We start from the raw sequence: 27,046 nt of genomic DNA, 5'->3' as shown, positions 1-27,046 counted from the left end.
CGCGCGCGCGCGCACACACACACACACACACACACACACACACACACACACACATCACAGACCTATAAGCACACATACCTCCAAGGAGCCTTAGGTTAGGGGTGTGGTCCCTGAGTATTGCCCAACATTGGGGGAGGGGGTGGCCAGAGGGTCAGAGAAAAGGAGGTAAAGCAGGACTTCCAACAGGTCATTTCTCTCTGCCCCACTCCAAATTCTTTGCTTTCTCCTCCAAGGGAGTCTGGAGGAGAAATCCCAAACCTGGGCTCATTTCCACTGCCATAAAGGAGTGGAGTGCTGGCCCCACGCCCTTCATTCCCCCCCCCACCCCCCACCCCCCAGACTGCCTCGTTGTGCCTGATTCCAGGGTTCTAGAGCCTCAGAGGTTGCTCAAAAACCAAGCGGGCACTGGGAGATAGGGCCTGACCCCCAGAGGCCAGTTGGGTCTTGGGGTTTGACACCTGCTTGGGCTCGGATTGGGGAAGAGAGGAGGCGTGATCCAAGGGACAGGGGTGGGGAGCTTGGGTTTCAGTGGGGCGGGAGCGACCAACTGCGCCCCCTGGACACTGCAGTAAGTCTTCCTCTCACCCTGGGCCCCTTAGGAATGTAATCGAGGATGCTGGCCCTGAGGCTGCTCAACGTGGTGGCCCCCGCCTACTTCCTGTGCATCTCCCTGGTGACCTTCGTGCTGCAGCTCTTCCTCTTCCTGCCCAGCATGCGCCAGGACCCCTCGGCCGCCTGGCTCTTCTCTCCCGCGCTGCTCCACGGGGCGCTCTTCCTGTTCCTCTCAACCAATGCCCTGGGCAATTATGTCCTGGTCATCCAGAACTCCCCGGACGACCTGGACGCCTGCCAGGGGCCCTCGACCAGGAGGGCCCCGTGCCCCCCGCCCAGCACCCACTTCTGCCGCGTGTGCGCCAGAGTCACCCTGAGGCACGATCATCACTGTTTCTTCACCGGCAACTGCATCGGCGGCAGGAACATGCGCAACTTCGTCTTGTTCTGCCTCTACACGTCCCTTGCCTGCCTCTACTCCATGGTGGCCGGGGTGGCCTACATCTCAGCAGTCCTTTCCATCTCCTTCGCCCACCCCCTGGCCTTCCTCACGCTCCTTCCCACCTCCATCAGCCAGTTCTTCTCCGGTGAGTGGGCCTTGGCAGGCAGGTTGGGCCCTACATAGGGACCCTCCACCCCAACCCCAAGTTTGCCAGATTTAGTAAAGAAAAATACAGGATGCCCAGTTAAATTGTAACTTCAGATAAACAATGCATAACTCTTTTAATATAAGTATGTCCTAAATATTACATAGGGCATACTTATATTATTTTTAAAATTCTGTTAACAGGGTACCTAGGTGATTCAGTTGGTCGAGCATCCGACTCTTGATCTTGGCTTAGGTCACGATCCCAGGATCGTGGGATCGAGCCCCGAGTTGGGCTCTGTGCTGATCGTGGATTCTCTCTCTCTCTCTCTCTCTCTCTCTCTCTGCTCCTCTCCCCTGCTCATGCTCTCTCTATAAATAAAGAAATACATAAAGAAATATTCTGTTATGTAGCTGAAATTCAGGTTAACTGGGCATACTGTATTTTACCCGGCCACCTCCCTCTCCAACCACCGCCCCCCACCCATCCTCATTCATCATCTCCTCCTTGTTTGCCACTGACTATTTGCTCATAGAATTGTGTGGCAATCCAGGCAGTACACTTGCTCTGTGCCAGACAGGGCCGGGTGCTGGCCATCCCTCCATGCAGTTTGTGAGGTACACCCATGCTATGACCTTCCTCTGCCTGGACTCCAATCCTGTTCACACATTCCCCCAAGGATTTTGCCTTCCAAAGGTCTCGCCAACCAACCACAGTGAGACTGACCAAGGTGCCAGGCCAGCCCCTGCAGAAGGGTAAGCCCTACCCTCCTGCCCACTAAATTTGTCCCCACCAGGCTGTTCTCTAGCCTGCAGATGGCGCAGAGCAGGGGCCACCCTGGTTAGAGACGCAGCCGTGTTTAATGGCTCCACCTTCACATCACAGTGCTGTGGCACTGGCGTGCGATTTGACCCTCCAGGGAGACTCTCACGCTTGCAGGAGCCAGGCATGTGGGCCTTCACACCAGCACTCTGTTGAGCACCCTGGTGGGGACTGTACTTTCTATAGTGTGCCCCCAAGGAGAGCTCCATGATTCCTGGCACAGAGGGACCTGGCTCCTGGCAGTTTACCTGGCCTTGAAATTCGCCCCTACCTCATTCCCTTCCATTCCATCCCTACCCTGGCCTTTGACTTCAGCTGACTTGTTTCTTACAGTTGCTAGCATGCATGCATGTGTGTGTCTGAGATTGTTATCTCCACCTCCCAGATGAAGAAACTTAGGCTCATATGGGATTGAATGGCTTGCCCAGGATCTTACTATTACTGACTAGCAGCCTCTGCCCTGCCCCCACCCCTGCTCAGGTGTTTAAACCACCCCCAGCAGCACGGGGAATCTAGGACACCATTGGCCTTTCAGGGACAAAGACAGACATTGCAGCTACATCCATTGAGATCCCAAGATTAGTTAGATGTACCTGGGCTGGACCCTCATAAAAGTTCTGCTCCATTCTGGGGGAAGCCACCATTTTGGTCTTTGTTGGGTCTGCAGCCCCGGTCCTTCACAGGAGCAGAACTGTTGTGTCCTTGGGTAGTGGGAACTCAGAAACTCAGGAAGGCCACAGCTGTGGGGTTGCCTTGAGGGCTGGTGGCTGAATTTGGCCCAGAACTTGGAACTATGGGGCCTTCTGGATCCTGGCACGGGCCTAGGAGGCTGCTGGGACCAAAATAACCAGACCGGGGGAGGGGAGGTGGGCGGGCTAGGGGGTGGAGTGTGAGCACAGACAGGTGGAGGGATGAGGAGAGCCAGAGAGCCTGATTACACTTTCTTTTCCAAGTAGCATCATCACATCAGAATGAATGGTTCCAAAGGGAGGATCCTGAAATGGTTTGATTTGAGATGAGCCTGGGCTTGAGGCCTGTCCATATGTGCTAGGTTTGGGAGACAGGATAGAAGGGAAGAGGGGCTCTTACTTTGATCTGGGGGAGAACAGAGCCAGTCAGTGACTACCTTGGGGCCCAGATCCTTGTTGCAGCACCCCTTTTTACCTCCTCCCCATACCCACTGGGAAAAGGGGGCCAAGGTTTCTAATCTCCAACTCTCCCGTCCTACCCATCGTCCTCCTTTGCTGACCTTCCTTCTTCCCCCTCACCAGACCTTCTCCCTCCCCACCCACACATGCACCTGACCCCATCAGTGTCTCCCTTCCTATGTCTTCTCCTTCTATTCTCAACCCGAATGGTTGCGGGCACACCCTCTCTCATCTGCTCAGGGGGGCAGGTGGACAGGAGGGGAGAGGAGGGGATAAGCTGTTTAATAGATTGAGCTGTCCACAACTGTGGTACCGACCTGAGTCAGATCTGCCACAAGAGCACAGCATGGCTGGGAGTGTTGGCCCTCAGCTTATGCCAAGGAGGTGGGAGACTAGCCAGTTCAATTTTGGAAGTTGTCCTTTCTTTGGGCTTCAGGGGGGTTGGTACAGGTTGTGTCAGCCCTCTGAGTCTCAGTCCTCTTATCTGGGAAATGGAGATGACACCATCTGACCTGTGTCATTGGGATAAGTGTGCCAGAGTGGTGGGTGCCACCAGAAAGTCCGGTAGAAGGGAAGGGGGACTAGCATTTGCTGAACACATAGTATGTGGATTATCACATCCATTTTAAAGGCTCAGGAGCCAAAAGCTCAGCAACGTTAAGTTGCTTCCAAACCACACGAGTGTGACCCCAACCCAAGATTTGGACTCAGAGCTGCTAGCCTCCAGAGCTCATACTCTTTCCACTGCACCACACTGCCTCTGGAGCTGCTTCTTGATGAACGGGCTACTTTGGGTGGAAGAGAGGTTCTTGTCCCTGGCTGTCTATTAAAGATGCTGGGTGATGATCTGTCAAAGGTGTTATAGATGCTTGGTAGGAAGCAGAGATGGAAAGATTGGATGGTGTGACCAATCAGGCCCTTTAGGAAAATTCTGTGATTTTCTAAAAGAAGAACTATTATTAAATAATTCAGAGGAGCTGAGGCAGCTAGGCTGAGCAACTTCAAACACTTCAAGAGAAAGCAGGTCCCCAGAATAGCCTTTTGTAGCTGCTGCAAGGGGCCAGAAAAAGGCCACGAGGTCTTTTCCGCATGTCTTGATTTAGTGCCAGAAAAAAGCCTATGGAAAACAGCTTCCATCAGCTCAGGCTTATCCTTGCGGCTGAGTTGCAAGGCAGGCCCTGCACTTGACAGCTCTGATGTTCTCACATCACAGCTCGAGGGCCGTCTTTGCCTGTCGGCATTCCTGGAGCCTGGAAGGCACCATGGTCCCGGGATCCTTCATCCTGCACGTGGCTGCCTGAGCTAACCTGTGCTGACAAGGAAGAAGTGGGTCAGAGGAACGGAACAGCCCTATGTAAGCCCTGTCCCACTGCCGCCCCCATGCCAGCTGAGGGGCTGCTCCAAATGCCAGCTGGAGTGAGCTCTCCATCCCCTGGGCAGCTGGACTTATTTGTCTCCAACTTTGCAAGGAGAAACCTTTCAAAGCTCCTGGGGCTGAGGGCAAGATGAGGCTGGTAATGAGCAAACCTGAATCTGGCCCACATCCTCCTGGCTGTGGAGTCCACCGCTGCTCAGACTGGACAAATTTAAAAGCCCAACCCTCGGGGGTCTGGAAACTGGGGACTGGGGAAACCAGGGAAGAGGTGGGTTGGAGCCAGGGGAATGCTGGAGAAGAAGGATATGGTTGGGATTTGCAGAGGCTGAATAGACTGTAAGGTGGGGTCTCTGGAACAGACACCCTCATCTCCTTGGAAGGGGTGGAGGTTGGCTTGCGCTGCAGGGAGAGAGGGGCTGAGGAGGGCTTTTGAGTTCTCTCCTGGACCCAATGCCCTAGCTGCTAGGCAGGCCAAGGTAGGTGTCTCTACCATGGCTGCCAAAGCTGCAGCCCATCCAGGACTCAAAGTCCTGGAAAGAAGGAGAAAGCTGGCTGGTCTTGGGAGTTAAATGTGAGCCCTTCTTGGATGTAGTCTCCTCATCTATAAATGACCCTCATCAGGGAGCACTGCACGGAGTGTGAACCAGAATGCTGGTCACTTTGTACACCATTTCCCTGAATCACGCAACCTTATGGAGTCATTGTTATTATGCCCATTTTAACAGATGAGCAAACTGTAATTTGGAGAGATTAGATAATTTATACGAGGCCACAGAGCCGGGAGAGTCAAACTTAGCATAGATTGACCACCCCAGTTCTGACGAAGAGTGTGGGATCTCTTATTCAGTGGATGTTTAAAACCAATGATAGACAATGCTAGTTTGGAGGGGTTTGGAGAGGTCCTGCCCAAGGCAGGGAGCTAGACTGATGATCTTGGGGGCCTCTTCCAGCCTTAGCAGGCCCTGGCTGACAGCTCTGGCCAAATGTTCTCGTGGCCATACTGTCCTCTTGTTAACATTAATGACTGAATTATTTTCTAAGTGAGCGCTCTGCACTGCCCTTGGAGCTTGTGACTTCTTCTTGATGACTAGGCCCTGTTCTCCATCATGCTGTCATTTTCCAGAGTCCTCCCCGCCAGTGTTCCCAGTTCTGTAGGGAGATGGGGCTGCAGTCAAGGCAACTGCCCAGGAGCCAGCTCCCTCCCTTGCATCCTCAGCTCACCCCCCTCTGCTCCTGAAAAAACACCTTCTCCCTGTTTCCAGATCACAAAGAGAAGGTAGAGCAAGACGGCGTCTCTGGCCCTAAGGAAATGGTGGCATCTAGGCACTGCCAGGATAAGAAGCTACCTTCTCTTCTCCCCCACGTCCCCCCAGTTCTCCCCTCTCACTTCAGAAGCCGTGGGCACTAAGAAAAAGTTAGGGCAACTAGTTCATCCTTCCTTCCCTCGCTGCAGCGCTGAGATTGCTACAGCACATAGCTTCAGTCTCATTAATCTCCCTCCTTCCCTAGTGGAAAGCGCCTGCATGGATCGCAGTTCAGTACGTGGCCTGGGTGTAAAGCGGTTCTGGTCTTTCCCCTCCCCCCTGCAGGAGCTGTCCTCGGTTCTGAAATGTTCGTCATCCTCATGCTCTACCTCTGGTTTGCTATCGGCCTGGCCTGCGCGGGCTTCTGCTGCCATCAGCTGCTGTTGATCCTCAGGGGGCAAACCCGCCACCAGGTGCGGAAGGGGGTGGCGGTGAGGGCCCGGCCCTGGCGCAAGAACTTACAGGAGGTCTTCGGGAAGAGGTGGCTGCTGGGCCTGCTGGTCCCCATGTTCAATGTTGGAGGTGAGAGCTCCAAGCAGCGTGACAAATAGCAGGCATTCCCATCATTTCTGTGTGTGTGTCTTAACTCCTCCTGAACATAAGACCGTGGCACTCTTGTCTCCGCCCATGACCCAATGCAACCTTGAGCCAGTAAGGTCCTAGCATCCACCCCTGGTCTGTGACATATAGAGAACAGCGTTGGCTGGTGGATTGTGGCGAGAAGGAAAAATGGCCACTCAGGCATTGCTAGGCTCCCAAGAGCCAGCCAACTGCTAGGAGGCCTCTGCTTTTGTTCCTTCCCCCCTTGGAGCCCCTGCTTTCCCCCTCTGCTGGGCTCATCCACTCTCTCCCATGTCTCATGTCATCACTGCTATTGGCTAGAGCTCTTCCTCTCAGACCCATGTTAGGATGGAGAGTGGATTCTTGCTGTTGGTATGATGCTCCCAGGACCTAGAGGTAGGCAAAAATGTTTAAAATTACCATGTGTGAGAGATAGCCAAGTCAGCTCTGCCAACTGCTAGGGAGGTTGAAACAGGAGAGGTGTGTTCTTATTCTCTCTGTGGATTTGTGAGCAGTGGAAGGGAAACTCAGGAGCTTACTGCCCCACCCCCAAGTTGCAAAGCCTTTTCTCTGGGAGACAGCAGCCAATGGCCTGGATTTTCTAGGTGCTGTGTCTGTCCATCTTGCTCCATATGGCCACCCCAGCCCAGTCTGGGACCTGCCTTGATGCTTCCTTTCCTTGGCACTCTTGTAGCTTTCTCTCTGATGTCTAGTCTTTGGGGTTTTTGTTAGATGTTGGGAAGGCAAAAAGGAAGGAAGAAGGAAAGGAGAAATACTGATAAATGGGAGAAGCATGTGGCTGCATGACCATACAGAAGGGGACATGTGCATGTGTGTGTGTGGGGGGGGTGGTGGTGGTGAGGAGTGTTGTGGAATTAGAAAATGCTTAGAGGAGGGGAGGAGAGAGGTCACACAGAGGCTGGGCACTGGGATATTTGGGAGATGAGAATAAGAGGGGAAAATGGGCTCATTTCTGAAGGACATTCTAGCATCTAAAGCTGTTCAGAATTTGAAAAGCTGCCTGGGGAAGTAAAGAGTGTCCCACTGGAGGTATTCCAGCAGGGACTGGTCAGTCATCTGGCAGGCATGCTGTGGAAAGAATTTCTGCACAGGGTCAGGAAAGGGAGGATCCTTTCCCACCCCCAAGAGTCTAGTGACTCTTGTGACTGCCAGGTCCAGAGGCAAGATCTGTAGAGATGCCTGTGAATTATTTGCTTTCACGAAGCAGGAAGAAGGCATGGAAGGGTCTGAAAATCATAATGCAAACCTTCAGGACCCTACTTTGCCACTGAGGAGGGGTCTCTGGTGAGACAGGACAGACTGGGTGTTAATGCTAGCCGAGGGGGTTGGCATTTGAGGAAAGGGAGATGGAGCAGTGTCAGGGGCAGGTAGGGGCCATAGTGGGAGAGCAAGGCTGGAAGGTCAGGCAGTTGTGAGGCCAGCCTTGGTTATCTAATTGGCTCTGGATGGGGGCACTGCTCTGTGTTCTGGGGCCCAGAAGATCAAACCTCTGGGGCATATTTGGGAGTGGGGACAACACAAGTGCCCCTTCTGACTGGATGCCAAGGCCAGTCTACCACCCGTGCAGGCAGCAGAGCTGAAGCCCACACCCTACAGTGTCCAGCTGGCGGCCGCAGGCACCCCAAGCATTGTCACACAACAGTATGAGTTCTTGAGCAGAGCTCAGGAGCACTTTACCTTGGTCCTGCCTTCATGCCCCCTACAGGGCTAATGTAGTAATGGCACCACTGGCTCACACTCCCTCCCATTTTCATTCATTCGTGCATCCTACATATATTTCTTGAGTGCCAACTCTGTGCCAAGTCTCTTCCGGGCACCGGTATACAATGATGAACAAGGCACACTTGTTGTAATGAGCACTGGGTGTTATATGTAAGTGATGAATCACTAGATTCTACTCCTGAAACTAATATTACACTATATGTTAACTAACTGGAATTTAAATAAAAACTTGAAACAAACAAAAATGATGAGCAAGACAATAAAATCTCTGCCATCAGGGGCATCTTGTCCCTGCCCCCACCCACTGAATCCCACCCCTTGGAAAATGGTTACTCTGCTATCTTGGTGTCAGCAGGGCAGGTCACTTGGAGGGGAAGGATATTGCAGAGAAGGCTGAAGAGGAGCCGGGCTGGCTGGATGAAGGAATCATTGGGAAGCATCTTCACCCCCTACTTCTGGCCATACTGAAAAAGTGGGAGTGGAAGGGGAGGGAAGAGATTCCCTGGGCAATCCAGACCTTGGCTCTTCCCTGACTGCAGAGCTCAAGCTTGGAAGCTAGCCATGCCATTCCCAGCCTCCTGGAGGCTCAGCACTGTGAGACTTGACATGGGGAGAGGAACTAAAAGGGAGACCTGCAGGAGTCGGCTTCTGGCCGATTGGTCAGTGGGGGGGGACGGGGGGGGGGGGGGGGTTGCCAGGTGTGGGACTTGAGTAGCATTTGTACACATGTCCCTGTATTGTTGATGAAGAACATCAATAAAACATGTGGTGTTAAATTGGATTTGATGTGATCACACGGGCACTGTGGTTGGTAGCAGGGCAGGCAAGGCTGGAATGCACCGACACAGTCAAACAAGCTGTTGAAATATTTAAGGTAAGTATTAAAAATACTTCTGTTCTAGTAGGTAAGTAACCATTGTCCAGACTCCCTGAGAACCCACTCCTGCTGCCCCAGCTGCTCCTGTTCCTCCCCTGGACTCCTGGCTAGCTTCAAAATCCAGCAATGAAAAGGGCAATGCCTGTTACCTGCATGGAACCCTCAGGAGTTTATTCCAACCCATCAGCCAGTGTCCTTTGTGACTGGTCAGGGTTTGTGCTGTGTGGCTGGTAAATGTGTGGATACCACCCCTTGTTGGTAGCAGGTCTATGTGCTGGGATCATGGACCCATGGGGGCCAGGGGTAGAATATGTAACGTAGGAACTTTCCTCTTCCTCCTCCCACTCCTTCCCATGTCAGAGGACAGGTGGGGAGAGAATGAAGAGGAGAAGCCACTTGATCCTCCATCACAGGTGAGCTGACTGCCCCCTGAGGATCAGCCAGGGCCCCCTGACCTCTCAGCCCCTACAAAACTTGAAGAATTCAGGCTGCCCAGTCCTGAGGGCAGCTGAGAGTGGGTTAAACCCTGCAGGGAGGGAGTGGTCCCTGAGCAGATGAATGGGCATGACCTCTGATGCATCCTAAAGATGAGCAGGCCTGGACTAGTAGAGGCACAACTACAAAGTGTTAGTTCTTCTTGGGCTGTTGAAGAGCCTTCAGCCTAGGCCAGTGTTGTATATAGGTCTGCGTTCCCTGGACACATGCCAACGAGCAACCAAAAAGGCAGACCCAAGATATGCCGGCGGTGGGGTGGGGAGGGGATGAACGGAGCTGTGACTAATCTTCGGCACATTGTAGAGCATGGGCTGTCTACACTCCATGGGGCAGACACACCTGCCTTTTCACCATTGTATCCTAAATGCGCCTAAATGCCTAGCAGGGGCTAGGCATATAGTAGGTGCTCAGTAAATATTGACTAAATGAATGCTTAGATTTTGTGCTCATTTGCTCACTCCACATCTCTTCTTTGCTGTGCACACTGTGGGGCTGGAAGACAGAGGAGACATCACTGTCCTCCAGGGGTTCACATCCTGGGAGAGGTTGCTGGGAAGCCCCAGAAGAGGAAGAGAGCATGTCCAGCTGTAGGGACCAGGGAGCTTCCATGTGTGCAGAGCTTGGAGGAATGGATGAGATTTGAGAAGGCAGACATGGATAAGAAGGCTTTCCAGGAAAAGGGAACTGGCCTGGAGCCCTGGAGTGATCATGGGATGGTGAGCATAGCGGCCATCATGGAGAAGCAGGTGGAATTAAATCTGGGAGTTGAGAAATCCTTATCAAAATAACACCAGCATTCTTCACAGAACTAGAACAAACAATCCTAAAATTTGTATGGAACCAGAAAAGACCCCGAATAGCCAAAGCAATCTTGAAAAAGAAAACCAAAGCTGGAAGCATCAAAATCCCGGACTTCGAGCTATATTACAAAGCTGTAATCATCAAGACAGTATGGTACTGACGCAAGAACAGAGACTCGGATCAATGGAACAGAATAGAGAACCCAGAAGTGGACCCACAAAATGTATGGCCAACTAATCTTTGACAAAGCAGGAAAGAATATCCAATGGAACAGAGACAGTCTCTTCAGCAAATGGTGCTGGGAAAACTGGACAGTGACATGCAGAAAAATGGATCTGGACCATTTTCTTACACCATACACAAAAAGAAACTCAAAATGGATGAAAGACCTAAACGTAAGACAGGAAATGATCAAAATCCTCCAGGAGAAAGCAGGCAAAAACCTCTTTGACCTTGGCCACAGCAAAATCTTACTCAATACATGTCCAGAGGCAAGGGAAACAAAAGCAAAAATGAACTACAGGGACCTCATCAAGATAAAAATCTTCTGCACAGCAAAGGAAACAATCAGCAAAACTAAAAGGCAACCAGGGAATGGGAGAAGATATTTGCAAATGACATATCAGATAAAGGGTTAGTATCAAAAATCTATAAAGAGCTTATCAAACTCAACACCCAAAAAACAATCTAGTGAAGAAATGGGCAAAAGACATGAATAGACACTTCTCCAAAGAAGACATCCAGATGCCTAACAGACACATGAAAAAATGCTCAACATCACTCATTATCAGTGAAATACAAAACAAAACCACAATGAGATACCACCTCACAGCTGTCAGAATAGATAACATTAACAACTCAGGCAACAACAGATATTGGCGAGGATGCGGAGAAAGAGGATCTCTTTTGCACTGCTGGTGGGAATGCAAACTGGTGCAGCCACTCTGGAAAAAAGTATGGAGGTTCCTCAAAAAATTAAATATAGCACTACCCTATGCCCAGCAATTGCACTATTAGGTATTTATCCAAGGGATACAAGCGTGCTGTTTCAAAGAGGCACATGCACCCCAATGTTTATAGCAGCGCTATTGACAATAGCCAAAGTATGGAAAAAGCCCAAATGTCCATCGACAGATGAATGGATAAAGAAGATGTGGTAAATATATACAATGGAGTATTACTCGGCAATCAAAAAGAATGAAATCTTGCCATTTGCAACTACGTGGATGGAACTGGAGGGTATTATGCTAAGTGAAATTAGTCAGTCAGAGAAAGACAAAAATCATATGACTTCACTCATATGAGGAATTTAAGATACAAAACAGATGAACATAAGGGAAGGGAAGCAAGAATATATAAAACAGGGAGAGGGACAAAACGTAAGAGACTCTTAATTATAGAGAACAAGCAGAAGGTTGCTGGAGGGGTTTTGGGAGGGAGGATGGGCTAAATGGGTAAGGGGCATTCAGGAATCTACTCCTGAATCATTGTTGCACTATATATGCTAACTAACTTGGATGTACATTAAAAAAAATCTGGGATTTGAGATCTGAGCAGAGGGGGCCTTGAATGGCAAGCTAAGAGATCTGGACCAAAGTTGACAGGGGAACCATTGGAAGTTGTGAGCAAGGGAACTGCATGATTAGAAATATATCTCAGAAAGTAGGGCTTTGGTGGGTAGACCAGAAGTGGAGATGGTGGAGGGACTCAAGAGGAGGCATTTGCTATGAGCTGAGGGTGACATAACCAGGGTTTGGGTGGGAATACTGGCTGTGGGCTGGTAAGGAAGGGAAAGTATCAGAGCCATTTCACCAACATGGAGCATGACTGGAGGAGTCCTGGGAGAAGGCCCAAGATGATCCTGAAGGTGAAGACAGAATGGTCAAGGTGACCTCAAATGAAAGGCCATCAGGAGCAGAGAAGATCATAACCCTGGGATTCAAGGTAACGGGGATCACTTGGCCTCTGTCAATGGCCCATCAGTTGGTGATTGATGCTATTGTTCTTAACTAACCACTCCGTAACCTTGCACTGGAGGAAGAGATTCAGGGCAATCTGCACATCTTGCCATGCAGCACAACCTTCTGGCTGCCAAAGCTGGGAGAAACCATCTGCCTGCAGCAATAGAGCTCATGAGTCCTTGAAGCAACCTGAGCCCCCACCTGCTATAATGAAGAAACCAATCCTTAGGTCCCAGCAGCCACTCTTTAGCCAGTCTCCTTTCCCAGGATCATGGTTGTATTGTCACTTCATGAATTTGGTCCTCCTGGCTCCTCTCTGTACTCAGAATCCTGCAACTGGCCTCACTGCTCCCCGCATCTCCCTCCTCTGGGCATGCTCTCAAGGATGCTTGGAGGGCAGCTCCTCCTGCTAGGGAGAAAGGGAGGGGACGGGTAGGGAGCTACGATGCATTGCTCCTGCCTTATCTGAGATGCTTTGGAGATAAGGCAGAACCTTGGACCTGGTCACCAACCAGGGTGAGCCTGTTGGTGGGGTTGGGGGGTCTGGGATAGTTCCTGATGTTGGTTTCTGCTTCTGTCCTCATTCATCTCTCTGTGGGTAGTGCTGGCCCAGCTCCTCCATTCATTCCTCAGGCATTCATTGATGCCGACTCCATGCCAGGAATGATGCCAAGAACCAGGAATGCAAAGATTAATGAGACCTATTACCTGACCCCGGGAAGACCAAAGGGATGAGGACCAACTGTGGACAGTTATGAGGGAGGACAGGGTGCCACAGGAGGAGAGAGCACCCTCTCGGTGGGTAGGCTGGAAGACTTCCCAGAGGAGGCAACGTCAAATTTATACAGGATGATTAGGAGTTGCCAGACAGGAAAGCAGGGCTGTAGGTAGGACTGCAATTAGAAGGGACTGTGCAGGGGCTGGAATGCCAGATGATTCCTGGGAGTTGTGAGTCGCCATTAGGAGTGATAGGGCATGAGTAAGCATCCTGTGGTCACAGTCAGAGTTTAGTCTTTAGGCCACGTTCCCCATGGACCTGCCTCTTCCCTCTGATCGCTTCTTACAGGCTGTCCTGCTTGGGTGAGTCAAGCACAAACTGATGTTTACTTTTTTTCTAATGATCAGCACGATCCTCCACATTAGAGACCAAAGGCAGAGGGTCACATTTATTTCCCCAGGGTTCAGTTCAAAGCTGTTGGAGAACTCAAACTGGGGACATCAGAGACACTTGGGCTCAAAGAAGAGCCTCTGGGAAGAACTCCCCATCACTCTTTCCTTCCCATAGAACTTCAGCAAGGGGGTTAGAAGGAAGTCGTTTCTACTAAGATGGCTACCAGGGGCTCAGGAAGAGGGGTGACCTTTCATGATGTACAATCCTCTCATCCTGACTGGCGAGGCCCATGTTCCTCTCATGGCCCTCTGCACCGCCCTCTCCCCACACCATCACCTAGTGGCCCCCACATGTTTCTTCCGTTAGCCCTGACTGGTCCAGGGAAAGTGTCCCTCCTGTATGGGTTTTGTCTCCCAGCTGAACCTTGGAGGGCAGGAATGGCAATGATGGAATTCTCTGGTTTCCCCTAGCACCTAGCATATAGTATACAGCACTGACACCATTGTTGATGCATGAGTCACAATGAGTAATAATGACCAACATTTGCTGAACATTCACTATGTGAATAGGCCCTTGTCATACACACTCTACCTATAGTAACTACTTATTCCTCATAGCAACCCCTCGAGGTATGCTTTTTTATTACCCCTATTTTCCAGGTAAAGAAACTGAGGCCCAGAGAAGTTATATAAGCTTCCCAAAGCCATGCAGCTGGTAAGTGGCAGAGCTGGGATTCGAACTCAGGCTGTCTGCTCCTGAGTTAATCTTGTGAACCCAGACACCAGACTGTCTTTGTATTGTGGACTATTGTAGACATCCAATAAACTCCCTGCTGACAAGTAACAGTCAAGTTTTCATTCATTAATCCATTGATCGATTTATTCATTTAACCTACTGTTATTCAACACCTGGTATTCAGTAGGCCCTGGTGGGTACAGAGAAAGGAATTAGGCACAGCCTCTGCCTTCACAGAGCTCACAGTAGCTGCTTAAGGTGACTGTGGGGGCAAACAGGCTGGCTTCAGGACCCTGGGATCCTTGGGATGTATCTGGTCCTTCCCAGGCTGATGATTATGGGCAAGTTGCCCAGGATGAAGCAGCTTCTTCCAGAGGCTAATTGTGGACGTCTGAAGACAGTCCCGGCTGGGGACCCTACCCCAGGTCACAAGGATGATGTCTAACCAGGGAAAAAAAAAAGGCCTGAGCTGTTTCTGGGCTGCTGCCTTCCCAGGCAGTGTCAGGGTGCCCGCAGGAGGGGACCAGACACTGCCAGAGGCCTGAGCACAGCTGGCTTGTCTCTACACCCACCCCCTGGAGACCAGGGCATGGGGGCCATCAAAGACCCCAAAATGGAGCAGGCTCCGGGGAGAAAAACATCTGCCAAAGCTCATCTATGACATATGGGAGAAGAGAGGCCTCTGGAGGGGCCACAGCGATGGCTGGTGAAGTGGGATCACGTGTTAATGCCCCTCCCCCAATTTAAGCAGCATTAGCACAAAGCTCTGCTGGCAGGGAGCAGGGCACTGACCTGGAACCCTGAGCTAAGAGCAACAGAGAACCGGCCGTGAGGCCTTCTGGGGAGGAGGCAGTCCCATGTGTGGGCTTCTTCCCAGAGTCCCTGTCCCCAAATGCCCCCTTTCTGGCCTGCGTGTGATGCCTGAAATTCCCACCAGTAATATCTCCTTAAAAATAGCATTGGTCCCCCAAACTCCTCCTTGCAAATTCTGGGATTTGCCTGAGCTGCCTTCTTCCTCTGCCTGAGTTGCCTTCTTCCTCTGCCTGACAGCTAGTTGAGAATTGGGCCAGGAGCGGTGTGCATAAGGGATTTCAGATAGAGAGTAGGGGAGCATGGCATCCCCCCATACTCTGAGGGGCAGGGGGCCCCCATGAGCAGAGGGAGGGGTGCAGTCCTGGGACATTTCTCTGCAGCGTGGGAGAGGAGGAGCAGTAGGAACTAGGCCTCAGTGGGCAGAACTGAGCAGGGGGCTGCACATCCCCACCCAGGAAGTGGCATCTTAGAAAGATGACCACACTGAGTCCAGAGTGCCCACTGCTGCTGCTGCTGAGTCCCTGTCACCTTGGGCAAGTCACTGCCATCCTCAGACACTGGACTCCCTCTTAGACTTAACCAAGAATTGGACACTCTTGGCCTTCAGCGGGGCATGATGTTTGAATGACTCCGGAAAGGGCAAGCCACTCTGCTTTGCCACAGACCCCACCCCTCCCCACTACCCCACAGAGGGCAACCCCACACTCTTCCCTTGCCTGTTTGGCACCTGGAGGTTTCTGACTTTGTGACTCTTGAGAGATTAAGCTTCAGGAGAGCCAAGTTCTAGCCCCAGCTAGGCCCTACGTACGCTGTATGACCTTCCCCAGGTCTCTGGGCAGCCTGGCAAAACTGCTTAGCGTTTTGTGCTGTGGACGGTGGGGGAGAAGGTAGGAATAGTGCTGCAGAGAAAAAAGCAGTGAGGGGTAGGATTCAGAGATGAGAGGACAGGGAACGTGAAATAACATGAAGTTGATTTTGATGGATTCCCAGCCAGCAGAGGTCACCAGTGGCAGGGGAAGGGCTGTGCCCGCTTTTATTCAGGCTACAAAGATTGCTCGCATGGTCCAGGTGGAAAGGGAGCCAGGAGACCCGAGGAGGGACGCCCGCCGAGGGGGCAGCCAGGCGAGCGGCCATCGAGGTCCCTCCACCTGAGCACCCGCAGCCCAGGCAGAGAATGACTGAGCTGCTGCGGGATAGTTTAATCAACAGAGGAGCAGGGGAGGGGACGCGCGGCTCGCCGGAGAAAGAATTTAATTAGCAACGCTTTCAAGAAAGAAAATTAAATTACAGGAAACAGTGGTGCACTCTGAGGAACACGAAACCCCTAAACCGATTCCCCAGACCCCCACGTGCGCCGGGACCACAGCAGGTGGAACGCGGCCGCGCGGGGCGGGGCCTCAACCGCCTCTCCCGCCCGGCTTACCCGGCGCCTGCGGCCCGGCACCCGCTGCGGTGGCCCGGCTCCGCCGGAAGGGGGCGCCGCCGGGCCACAGCCCTGTTCTCCAGGCGCCGGCGCTCGCGCGCGCGGCCAAGGTGGGCGCTGAGAGGACCTGGGCGAACCAAGCCCGGGACTGAACGGGCTGCTGGGTGTCTTGCCTCGCCGAGCCACACAGGGCTTCGCGGGCGCAAAAGGGCGAGATTTGGGTCCCGTGCTAATAGTGGTCTGACCCGAGACTCATCCAGGGAAATGGAGTCACAGAGTTCGAGGACCGGGCAGCCTTGTCCGCATCCCGCCCCCTCCCGGGTGCAATTCCTCAGACAGGCCCAGGAAGTCGCCCAGGAACACACAGCTGGTAAGTCATGACACTGACATCACACCCCATTGGCCTCTGAGTTCTTCTCCAGCAGGGGAACACCGGGTTTTGATCCCCAATCCCTATCATGACGCTTCTCTCATAGTAGGCACTCAGTGAGGATTTGCTGAATGAATGGTAGGTGTTTTCTTGGTTGTCAGAGCCGGTGCTAACAGCTGAGAGGCTGGGAAGATGAAATGACACCGTGTGTGTAAAACACCTGGCACCACACTCGGACCACTGTGAGCATCTAGTCAAAACTGGTGCCAGTGCTTCTCAAATTTGCCAGTGTGCGGGAATCACCTGGGGATCTGGTGAAAACGCGGGTTCGGAATCAGCTGGGCCTATGATTCCACGCTCTGACAGGCTCCCAGGGGATGGCGCTGCTTCTGATCACTCACTGATCGCACCAGGAGGAGAGGGCCAGCTGAGATGGTCTGGGTTCAAGGTCAGCTGTTCACTTTGTCCTTACGGACAGTGAGCAGCAAACCAGCACGGCTCCCAGCCTGCCTCCACCGCCCTGCTGCACCCAGAACAGAGCCCCCCCTTGGCACCCGCACTAGTCCCTCCTCCCCACCAGCCCCGAGCCCAATATCAGTCCCGTGATAGGGAGTCCCTGCGTAGTTCGTTCCAGCCTGGTCTGCACATGTGCAGTCACCTGAGGAGCTTGAAAACTTACTGATGGGGGTGGGAAAGGGGGAAGTCCTACCTCCTGGAGACTCTACTAGGATTCGTCTGGGGTGTGGCCTTGGCATCTGGATTTTAAAAGCTCCCGAGAGGCTGCCACCGTGCAGCCAAGGCCAGAGAGCCGCTGCAGTGGGGTGCCTGAGGAGGGCAGCAGTGCGAGCAAGTGGGGCTTTACAGAAGTTCACCTGATGCAGCATGGAAGGTGGACTGTACTTGAGCCTGGAGGCAGAGTCACCAGCCAGGAAGCTGGGCCAGGTATGAAATGGAGGCTCCCGGTGAGGGTGGGGCCGACGATCAATACTCCAGATTCCTCTATAGCTCCCCACCCCCTGACTGTGTAGCCCTGAACAGGGGTGAGGCTTGGGACAGGCTGGGGAGAACGTGTTTGCCAAGTACTCTGCAGGGTGTGTACTTCAGGAGGGGCTCTGTTCTGGGTGCAGCAGGGTGTGGGAGCAGGCAGGGAGCTGGCCTGGTCTGCTGCTACTCCTTGTGCAAAGGGAAAGACTGACCTTGAACCAAGGCAGGCTCAGCTGGCCCTATCTTCACTCCTGGAGCTTCACATTTCACCTATAGTAACAATCTTATGAGTACTGTTTATTGAGCACCCACCATGTGGGGCCACTGGACTAGATACTTTATACATTATGGCATAATAATCTTTGAGAGTAGATCGTAACCTAACAAATGAGGAAATGAAGCCCACAGAAGTCATCTAACTTGCTAGGATCATACAGAAACCAACAGGATCCAGACCCAGAGCTATGATATTTCCATCCCATCATGATGCCTCTACTCAGTCTCTTTCCTTTGCCAAAAATGCTGGCCCCTTCCTCTCAGCTAATCTAAACTGTACCATATGCCTCGACTGGGCTCAAATCTCAACTCCCCTAGAGTTCCTTTTCAGGCCTCGGAGAGCTCCTGCAGCTCTGGTCTGTAGGTGGCCTTGGGCACCAGGCCACACTACCCAGTGTCGCTGCTTTCCCGGTGAGTCACATCTCCTGGTTCAGCTCTGAGGGCTCCAGGGCCGGGACCTCATGTGCCTTTCTGTGGGCCCTGGGCCTTTGTAAGTGTTTGACGCTGCCAGGGCCGGGACTAGGGTGAGGCAAGTGAGGTGCCTATGGTACAGAACTTCGGAAGGTGCTCACGCTTGGGGTCACGTGAATGTTCCTGCTGGCCGTAGCTGCGAGAATGCAGTGAGAATGCGGACGCAGGTGCTATTGTGGGTGAGCTCAAAAATCTGGGAATGTGGTGACAGATGGTAACTAGACTTGTTGTGGGGATCATTTCATAATGTATAAAAATATCAAATCACTATGATTAAACCTGAAACTAACAGTATATTGTGTGTCAATTATTCTTTAATTAAAAAACAAAAGATCTGAAGGTGAGTCACCAAACAGATAATCCACTTGTGAGAACTCTCTCCTAGTGTGCCTGGGCGGGTGTTGGGGTGGACTTAACTAATATATTGTGCCTGTATCAACACTTCTGTTCTCAGTTAGTAGCTTCACGTTAAGGACCCTTGCCCTAATCGGAGGATGATAAACCCCCAGGTTATCAAAATGTTAATCTTTAAAATAAAAGTAGAGGTGAGTAGGACATATCACCTTGCCCAGATTTACACACCCAACTTTGGATCCATGAGACCTAGTGAGACCCAAACCAACAAAGGGATGATGGACTTAATTGGTGGTCATTGCTGCCCTCCCACTAGAACATCAGCAGAGATGATGCCTGTTTTGTTTACCACCCACAACTAGGTCAGTTCCTGGGACATAAACGTGCTGACAACTTTATGTATTTGTTACTCTGAAGTAACCATGCCAATGTCTACATCAGGTAAGCTTCAGGAATCATTAAAACTTTCACAAGAAGCAGAAATGATCAGGGTTTGAGAAAAATACAAATTTGAGGGGAGGGAGGAGCAGGAGTGACAAATCAAGTAGTGAAGACCCCAGGTTTGAGGATTTTTAAAGGTCCCCAAAGTGGGACCTGCCTCTAGGGCGGACCTGTGATGTCAGGGGCCTGCTCACTTCTGAGCCTCAGGGTCCCAGAGCCCTTTTCCTCTCAAAAACCAAAATCAAAACCAAAACATCAGCATGGCAGGCATTTACCATTGAGTGTGAGCTCCCACAATGCCCCCAGTCCTGCAGTTGGCGGGGGCCAGGAAGCCAGACCTGTCACCATGGCCCAACCTGACTGGTAAAACGGGAACATTAGCAACTTAGTAGCTAAAGGCTTCACAGTGTAACTGATGCTTGGAAAATGCTTCAAGAATGAAAGCAGCATAGACTGTGAAGCACAAACTTCCAAATATATCTTGAGTAGACAAGGATCAACTGAAAGGCTTTTTTAAAAAAAAGGGTTTTCACCTTCAAGTTATTCTGGCCCTTCCCGGGCCTGCTGGAGCGTGAAAACCGTCAGTGAAAACCCCACGTCTAAACGCTGCCTTAGCTTCCCCGTCAGCTGTGGGCATCCTGGGCTGTTTGTTTTGGCGGTTCACTGCCTCTCCTCTGTGTGTTTTGCTTAAGTGAACACTCATTTGCATTTCCTGAGCAGCTCAGTAATAAGAAGCCCAGAGCCTTGCTGAAGAACAGAGGCGAGCAGGAATTAAACACTGGCTAGAGGACCCCTAGACCTCCGGAACCAGGCCTTCCCGCATTTGTTAAATATGATGCAGGGCCCGCTGAGGGTGCAGGTTTTTTATTTGTGGGCATCTTTAAGTGTCTTCTCTTCCCCTGACTTTGCAACATATTATGCATTTGTACATGGGATGGGTAAAGACGGGTGATTGCAACCTGGCTGTCGTAGGGGTGGTTCCCGTTTTGCCATCTACAGGTAGCAGCAGCTCTTGGTTTCTCAGCCTCACACCCAGCAGCTGCCGTGCTCTTAGCCCCAAATGGAGGGCAGGCTCCAGGCCAAGTGCTCCTGTCTGCCCCCCAGCGGTCAAGGCTTTTGGTGGGGGGAGGGTTGCCGGAACAGTCGGCCGCCTGTTGGACTTCCACCGGAAGTAGCGAGCCCCTCCTCCAAGCCACTGCAGTTCCTTAGATAGAGTCTTTAGGAAAACTAAAGGCAGCTATTTTCACTCCTGCTCTCAAGCCACTAGGAAGGCCCGGCTCCAAACCCTAATCTTCCAAGCTGCCTGGGCCCTCACGCGGGCTGGCCTCGGGATCCTGCTTCCAATTTTCAGTCCCTTCCTTTCCTAACGGCTTCCGCCCACTCGCTGCGTTAACTTCCTGCTCCACAGGCTTTTCTCTTTCTTGCTCATCTCCTCCAGCTGCTGTAATTTGAGGCAGGAACCATACAGACTGTTCTTCCAAGCAATTCTCTAACGGTTTGCATAACTGTCCTTCCGAGAGAGAGGGAGGAAAGCCACGTGCTCTAAGAACGAGGCAGGAATTCTGAGTGGAAAAGGCCGGAGTGGGTCACAGGACGCCAGGGACCCACAGAATATCTCCTTCCGGGAAGCCAGTCAAAGGCTGGGTTGATATTTGCTGTCTTCCCATTAGTTGGAAATGAGACTTTGGTAAAAGACAGTCATAATTATTCCAAGCAAATGACAACTCGTAAGGGTGTAATGCCCTCACTTGCATTTTGCTGATGGGTCCGAGTTGCAGGAGGCTGCCTGGCTCTGTGTTGCGATCTCAAAACACTTTAGAGACGGCACTGTTTTTTGCACCTCACCAACATCTTGGGATGCCAAACGAACACAAGATTACACCCTCCTATGATAAAGGAAACTGAGGTAGCAGAGATAAAGGATGCTTCCTACTGCCTCTTCCTCCTGCCCTTCTGATCGGGCTGCCTCCAGGAGGACCTCATCTCCACCCCTCTTCCGCGCAGATGCAAGTGATACCCAGGAGGCTGGGAACAGAATAAAGTCCTCATCAAGTACCACCTCATTTACATGGTCTATGACTATTACCTTAAAAACAATGTTAAGTCAACCTCAGACACTCCTTATAACACTCACAGAAACATCTTCCCTGGTTGGGGAGAGAGAAATCTGTACTGAAATAAAAGCTAATTGACATGCCCTCCAAAATATATGAGTTTTCCTTCATTAGAGACGAAAGGAAGGAGCCGTTTGCAGATGACTGACTAGGAAGGCGGTGATTTGATTTAACCCCAAACAACTCTGCTATGGGGCTCGTAATCTCTGAGAGCAGGCTTTTATATGGGAAGTAGTGAATCCATTTTAGCTGCAACCAGGCAATCATAAGAAAGGCAAAACCAAGGCAGACCAGCAAAATGCTTCTCTTAGAGCTACACGGAAGTTAAAAATCTGACGGAACACTTTATAAAGTCATCTTATCAGAGCACTAGGGAGCTACTTTGTAGGCACCCCAGGTTTTTAAAAATCTGTTAATTTTATGGCTCACCTATAACACAGCTAGAGATCTTTCGACTGGTGAGGGCTGGGAAGAACCATGGAGAACCAGTTACAATTCTTTATTATTCAGCCAGGAGGAGTGACACCTAGAGAGGCTTAGTGACTTACCCAAAGCCACCCAGCTGATGAGTAACAGAGGGGACAGGTGCATGCAGGTCTTTAGACCCCATCACACTGGGCTACAGTCTACCGTGATGCCATCCACAAGGTGGACCAAACAGATGTCCTAGGTGGACAGATATTTCCCTGTACAGGAATCAGGCCAAGGGACCGGGGCCACAAACTCAAATAACCTCACTTACCTTAGCCTCCTGAGATCCACTGTGTGTGATCTGCCTCTCTCAGTGCCACTCAGATGCAAGGATGGCTGTCAGTTTCAGGAGGGGCCTCCTCTAGCCATCTTGACATTTCATTTAAAGGGTCGTATAGCCGTATAAAGTTACTTAGAAAATTGTGTAGGACAGAAATAATGCTCTAAGAATTAGACTCTGGCATCAACCCTCTAGGCCTTTACATGAGGATAAGCTCGTAGTTTTGCAGCGTCTTAAAAATCTGGGGAGGGGCGGCTTGACTGGCCTTGGGGAACAGGGAGGAGCTGAGTGTTAGGAATGAACTCTAAGAAGCACAGAGGGAGGCTTGGAGTTGTACTTGCTAAGGACTTCTGTTGTAGGAAGAACTTCCATTTCATGTGGTTTTAGTTTATCCCAGCAGGCAACTGTAGTTTTGACATTTGTGAAAGTGTCAGATCAGAAGAAGGAGGGGCGCCTGGGTGGCTCAGTTGGTTAAGCATCCGACTTCGGCTCAGGTCATGATCTCACGGTTCGTGGGTTCCGGCCCCATGTCAGGCTCTGTGCTGACAGCTCGGAGCCTGGAGCCTGCTTCAGATTCTGTGTCTCCCTCGCTCTCTGCTCCACCCCCACTCACACTCTCTCTCTTAAAAATAAACATTAAAAAGGAAGAAAGAAACCACTGGACTGTATTCTCCTCTTACTCCTCCCAACCTACCAAATATAAACTTCTAAGATGCCAGGTAACATGGGACTTTCATATGCATTAAGATCGCCTTCACTTCCTTTTAAGTTCACACCGGTTCAGTATCTGATCCCAACATTCCCAAATGACAGGAGTACATATGTTTGAAACTTAAATCAAATACAGTTGAGCCTTGAACAACATGGGGCTGAGGGGTGCCGACCCCCCTGCAGTTGAAAATCCGCGCATCCCCCAAAACTTAAATACTAAAAGCCTACTGTTGACCGGAAGCCTTACCGGTAATAGAGTCGATTAACACCTATTTTATGTGTTATATGTATTATATACTGTATTCTTACAATTAAGTAAGCTAGAGGGAAGGAAGTGTTATTAAAACCACAAGGAAGTGACATTTGCTTATCGAAAGAAATCCGTGTACTTATCGAAAGAAATCCGTGGGTAAGCGGGTCAGTTCAAACCCATGTTATTCAAGGGTCAAATGTACTTACTCTAGATTTCGCTTAGTATTTTTTAAGCAGTTATAAAGCAAAAAGGCCGGATAGTTTTCAAGTAAGTGACTTTTATTTTTCTCTGACATTTCACAGTCGATTTCTACAAAACTTCACACTTCCTCAAAAGAATTCACATTTGGTAAATAAATCTCTACCCTAAAGAATTCATAGCAGGAAAAACACTTCAATATATGCACAAGGGTTACTTTTCCGTTGAAGGACTCATAGTAAAGTCAGACAATACTATAATCAATAAAAAGCAACGACTGTAATAAATTACAAATGTTATTAAACTCCATTCCCATAGCCAATTCAACCAGCAGCTTTTTCTAGATGTGTTTCAACATGGCCAAAAAATCTGCCAAAAGTTCTCTTTAAGGGTTGGTCTGAACTAAGAATTGCTTCTCGCCTTCAGAAGCCAGCAGCCCTGCCACAGTAGTTCATACCAGATCAAAGCATGCTCTCTAAGACCATTCCTACTTACAGCCGTGTGCAACCAATGGAGATCTTTCTGGTCTACTCCGAGGTTCCTCCATTTGCCGATCTGGCTTCTGGCCCCAAACGTCTGGGAGCCTCAACGGACTTCTTCTTCCAAGAACTAGCTTCCCTATTTGGCTTCATCTGCTTACAGCTCCACGAGGGAAGGAACACCCATGCTAACAGCCTAGAGCGACTTCCAACACTAAGTCACACGATCAGAGAAGAGCCGGGGAGGTGCTGCTTCGCCCTGCCACTCAGCTGTGCAGATCGATGATGGCTCTCATCATCTTTTACCATAACAGGAAGGGAAATGCAAACCCTGATCTAGGAAGAAGAGTCCAAGAGGCTTATAGCTCCACAGAGGGTTTTTCTGATGGAATAAATTTGGTTCTCAGCAAGTATGTTCAGATTTTTGACACTCAGTAAGACTCATGACTGGTGCCCAGGCTTTTCTGAATCCACCTGTCTCTCTAGCTTTGCTGCCAACATATTCTGCCAAAAAGGAAGCTTCCTAGCATGGTGCGCAGAGCAGGGCTGTCGTAGCAGCACAGATTCAGGGGAGGCAAAGGGAGTGGGCCAAGAGGAGAATATTCAAAGGAGCCGAGGGTCTGCTTAAAGACACATTTGCTGGGATTTTGAAACTCTTTTTCAGAAAGTAAATGGCAGGTAGTAATTCTGCACTGGATCAGGAGAGTGTAGAGATTTTACCAAGCTATTTCTAAATTGGTCAGCCGTATGTAAATCATACATGGTGGACAACAAAGTGTGGGCAATCTGAAGTCTTGTCATTTCAAAACTATGTTACAGTTAACAACTACCAGGTAAATCTGAGCATTAGCTTCTGGCCTTGGTAAAACTTCAAGAACATTTTAGTGCAGAAAAGACGAAGCTGGTCATACAGAACTTCTTCTTAAGATAATTTGTACATAGATTTTTCAAGATGATTTTTCAACATTTCAAATTTCAAGATTTGAAATTTCAAAATTTCAAGATTTTTCAACATTTTTAGATGAAAGGATAAAAAGTCTGAAATGCTACTACTTAGAAATCCCATTTACCTTTAGCACGAAGCCGAAAGAATCGGGATCATCTGGAAATTCTTATCACACCCTCCATTTCTAGATGAACTTCAAATAACCAACACCACACCTCTGGCTTTGCTGCCGATATCTAATGCACGTAGGCAACACAGAAGACTCCGCCCCACATCGCTCCATGTCACTGTGACAGGCGACAAACGAAAACTTTGGGTATGAAAATAAAATCGGTACGAAGAATGGTCTCCAATTTCTGTGTCATGACCTCAGGATGGTTTTAATTCAAGGTTTACCAAGCTCGGTAATCATTTCTTTCCTGTTTGACAAAAACAAAAGGAAAAAAAAAAAAAAGTGGCAGCAGAGGGGTTAACTTACATCCATTCTTAGGAACCACAAAGCTACCTTGGAGATTTTCATACATACAACAAGTTGCACTGTTTCAAAAGAGGGGGTGGGGGAAGCACAAATTTCCAGAATCTTCCAGCTCCCAATCAAGAGATGCTGGCCATGTCTACTTTCTTCAGAGTCTAAGTCAAAAAAAAAAAAAAAAAGAAAGAGAAAAAAAAAGCAATTCAGCAATTATAATTCCAGATGGTACCGAATCTATTCCATACTTTAAAAATCTGAAGTATTTTGCCTACCAGTTTAAGTGAAGAGAAATCTGGCTTGGAACTAAAGTGTAAGAGTTCAATGGTGCTACCCTTCTCTCCCCTTGACTTTCCAGTTGAGGAAGACAAAGCTTCACATGATTAAGCGCCTACATCCTCGGCCCAACCTGTGCCCATGGCATTTTAGTTTTCACCCAAATGGCACAATGCCTCGTGGAACATGAGCACACCTCGTATTTTTCTCTGTGCATAAGATATCCATGAGGAGATCCACAAAGGGATCCTTATGTCACCTACTCCCTGGTTTGACAGATGTCACTCTGTGGACTCATCCCTGTCACTGTGCCCTTGATCACAGTGAGTGAGTGGGATGGTGGGAGGTGGCAGCCAGAAGAGCCCCACACAACCAGCTCGCCTGCTTTGCCCCGTGACCCATCTACCAGCCTGCAGGCTAAGTTAAGGGGGACTTGAGGACACTCCGCATCCGAGGTCCTCAGAAGAAGGGAGACGTGTGTAAACTGTGCACAGACCACAGGTTAAGACAGCCAGGTCCTGGCATGTGGCTTCGTAAGTGAACTGCCAAATGGTTTAAGTTTAGAAGGAAAAGCTCTTACATAAGCTCTGGGAAACAGGAGTAGAAACCGCAAGAGTTAAAAAGAACCGCTCAAGTAACAGGGAAATACGCCTCCTGTGTTACATGTCTGGGTGGTCAGAGAACGCTTCTGGGTCGCTGCCGGCACGACTAGAGCCCGATGTTAACGATGCCTGCAGCTTGGCCCAGGCCTGAGGAGCCCTGCTCTTGGTGGCCTCTATAAACAGCTGGGTCTGCTCCTTCAGCTGGTCTAGCTCCGCCTGAGTCGCCTGGTTCTGACGAATCAACTCCTTGGTTTTCAGAGTGATCTCCAGCAGACCGGACTTGTGCAGGACCACCAGGGTATTCTGGAAGCGCCTGTGCTTGCTCCGCCGCTGCTCCGCGAAGAGGTCGGGGCTGCGGCACAGGTGCTCCGCGGCCCACAGAGGCGAGCCGTAGCTGGCTGACAGCGGCGACAGCGGGGAGCTGCTCTCCAGGCCATGCAGAGTGCTGTCTGACGCGCAGACGGGGCTGGCGGGGGAGGCAAAGGTCAGGCTGGGGGCTTTGGCCACGTGGCTGCTGGACACGGGCTGAAGAGTCTGTGGGCTCCCGCCTGCCACCAGGGAGGGCACACCCTGCGGGGCAGAGTCCGCGGCGAGCTTGGCACCTGGGGGTGCCGGCGCGGGGGGCCCGGGGGGCGCGGCACCAGGCTTGGTGGGCTCACTGGAAGACAAGCTCGGCCCAAGTCTCTCCGTGCAGACTTTCTTCTGCACCCCGTTTTCCCTTCTTTCTTCCGGGCTGAGGGAAAGGCCCCTTTTGCCCGGGTGGGGGGCTATTTTGGTGTAAGAATTTAGAATGGGCAAGTAGTTCCTGGAGTCCGACTTTTTCTCGCCGGTGTGACATGGGCTGACGGGAGCGGGCGCGGGCGGATGGAGGAACAGCAGCTGTGGCTGAGCCGAGATCACTTCGAAGGAGGGCTGGACGGTCCACGACTGGAGCTGGGACGAGCTGCCGCCCTGAAAACAAAGGAAAAGAACGGCACGCTACTGTGACCCGCCGAAAGGAGAGGGGCTGCGCCTTCTGCCGGATGCTTGTAATTTCAACTACA

General features: G+C 50.8%; 3 protein-coding genes and 1 long non-coding RNA gene across 9 annotated transcripts in view; 2 read left to right on the top strand and 2 right to left on the bottom strand.

Moving 5' to 3' along the window:
* The window catches only part of ZDHHC22 (zDHHC palmitoyltransferase 22), a 9,655-nt gene extending 787 nt beyond the window's left edge, over positions 1-8,868 (top strand). Inside the window, exons 2-3 of the mRNA XM_040477832.1 lie at positions 600-1,139; positions 6,074-8,868. Of these exons, the coding sequence (XP_040333766.1) occupies positions 614-1,139; positions 6,074-6,339 (792 nt within the window). The 5' untranslated portion in view covers positions 600-613 and the 3' untranslated portion in view covers positions 6,340-8,868. The remainder of the gene's footprint in view (positions 1-599; positions 1,140-6,073) is intronic.
* The window catches only part of TMEM63C (transmembrane protein 63C), a 127,564-nt gene extending 103,732 nt beyond the window's left edge, over positions 1-23,832 (bottom strand). The window contains exon 1 of the mRNA XM_040477819.1: positions 23,727-23,832. The gene's annotated coding sequence lies outside the window, so the exon portion shown is untranslated. The remainder of the gene's footprint in view (positions 1-23,726) is intronic.
* Positions 15,603-21,410, top strand: LOC121032103 (uncharacterized). The gene is made up of 3 exons (XR_005791082.1): positions 15,603-16,678; positions 19,126-19,204; positions 20,643-21,410. It is a non-coding gene; the product is annotated as an uncharacterized LOC121032103 (long non-coding RNA).
* Positions 23,291-27,046, bottom strand: part of CIPC (CLOCK interacting pacemaker) — a 20,145-nt gene continuing 16,389 nt past the window's right edge. For all 6 annotated transcript variants that reach the window (XM_040477826.1, XM_040477830.1, XM_040477829.1 and 3 more), the window contains one exon: positions 23,291-26,954. In XM_040477826.1, the coding sequence (XP_040333760.1) occupies positions 26,061-26,954 (894 nt within the window). In that variant the 3' untranslated portion in view covers positions 23,291-26,060. The remainder of the gene's footprint in view (positions 26,955-27,046) is intronic.

Source organism: Herpailurus yagouaroundi, unplaced genomic scaffold, assembly GCF_014898765.1.
Source record: "Herpailurus yagouaroundi ecotype Mexico unplaced genomic scaffold, PumYag 141, whole genome shotgun sequence".
Classification (NCBI taxonomy): Eukaryota; Metazoa; Chordata; class Mammalia; order Carnivora; family Felidae; genus Herpailurus; species Herpailurus yagouaroundi.
This window is presented reverse-complemented; position numbering and strand designations above follow the sequence as displayed.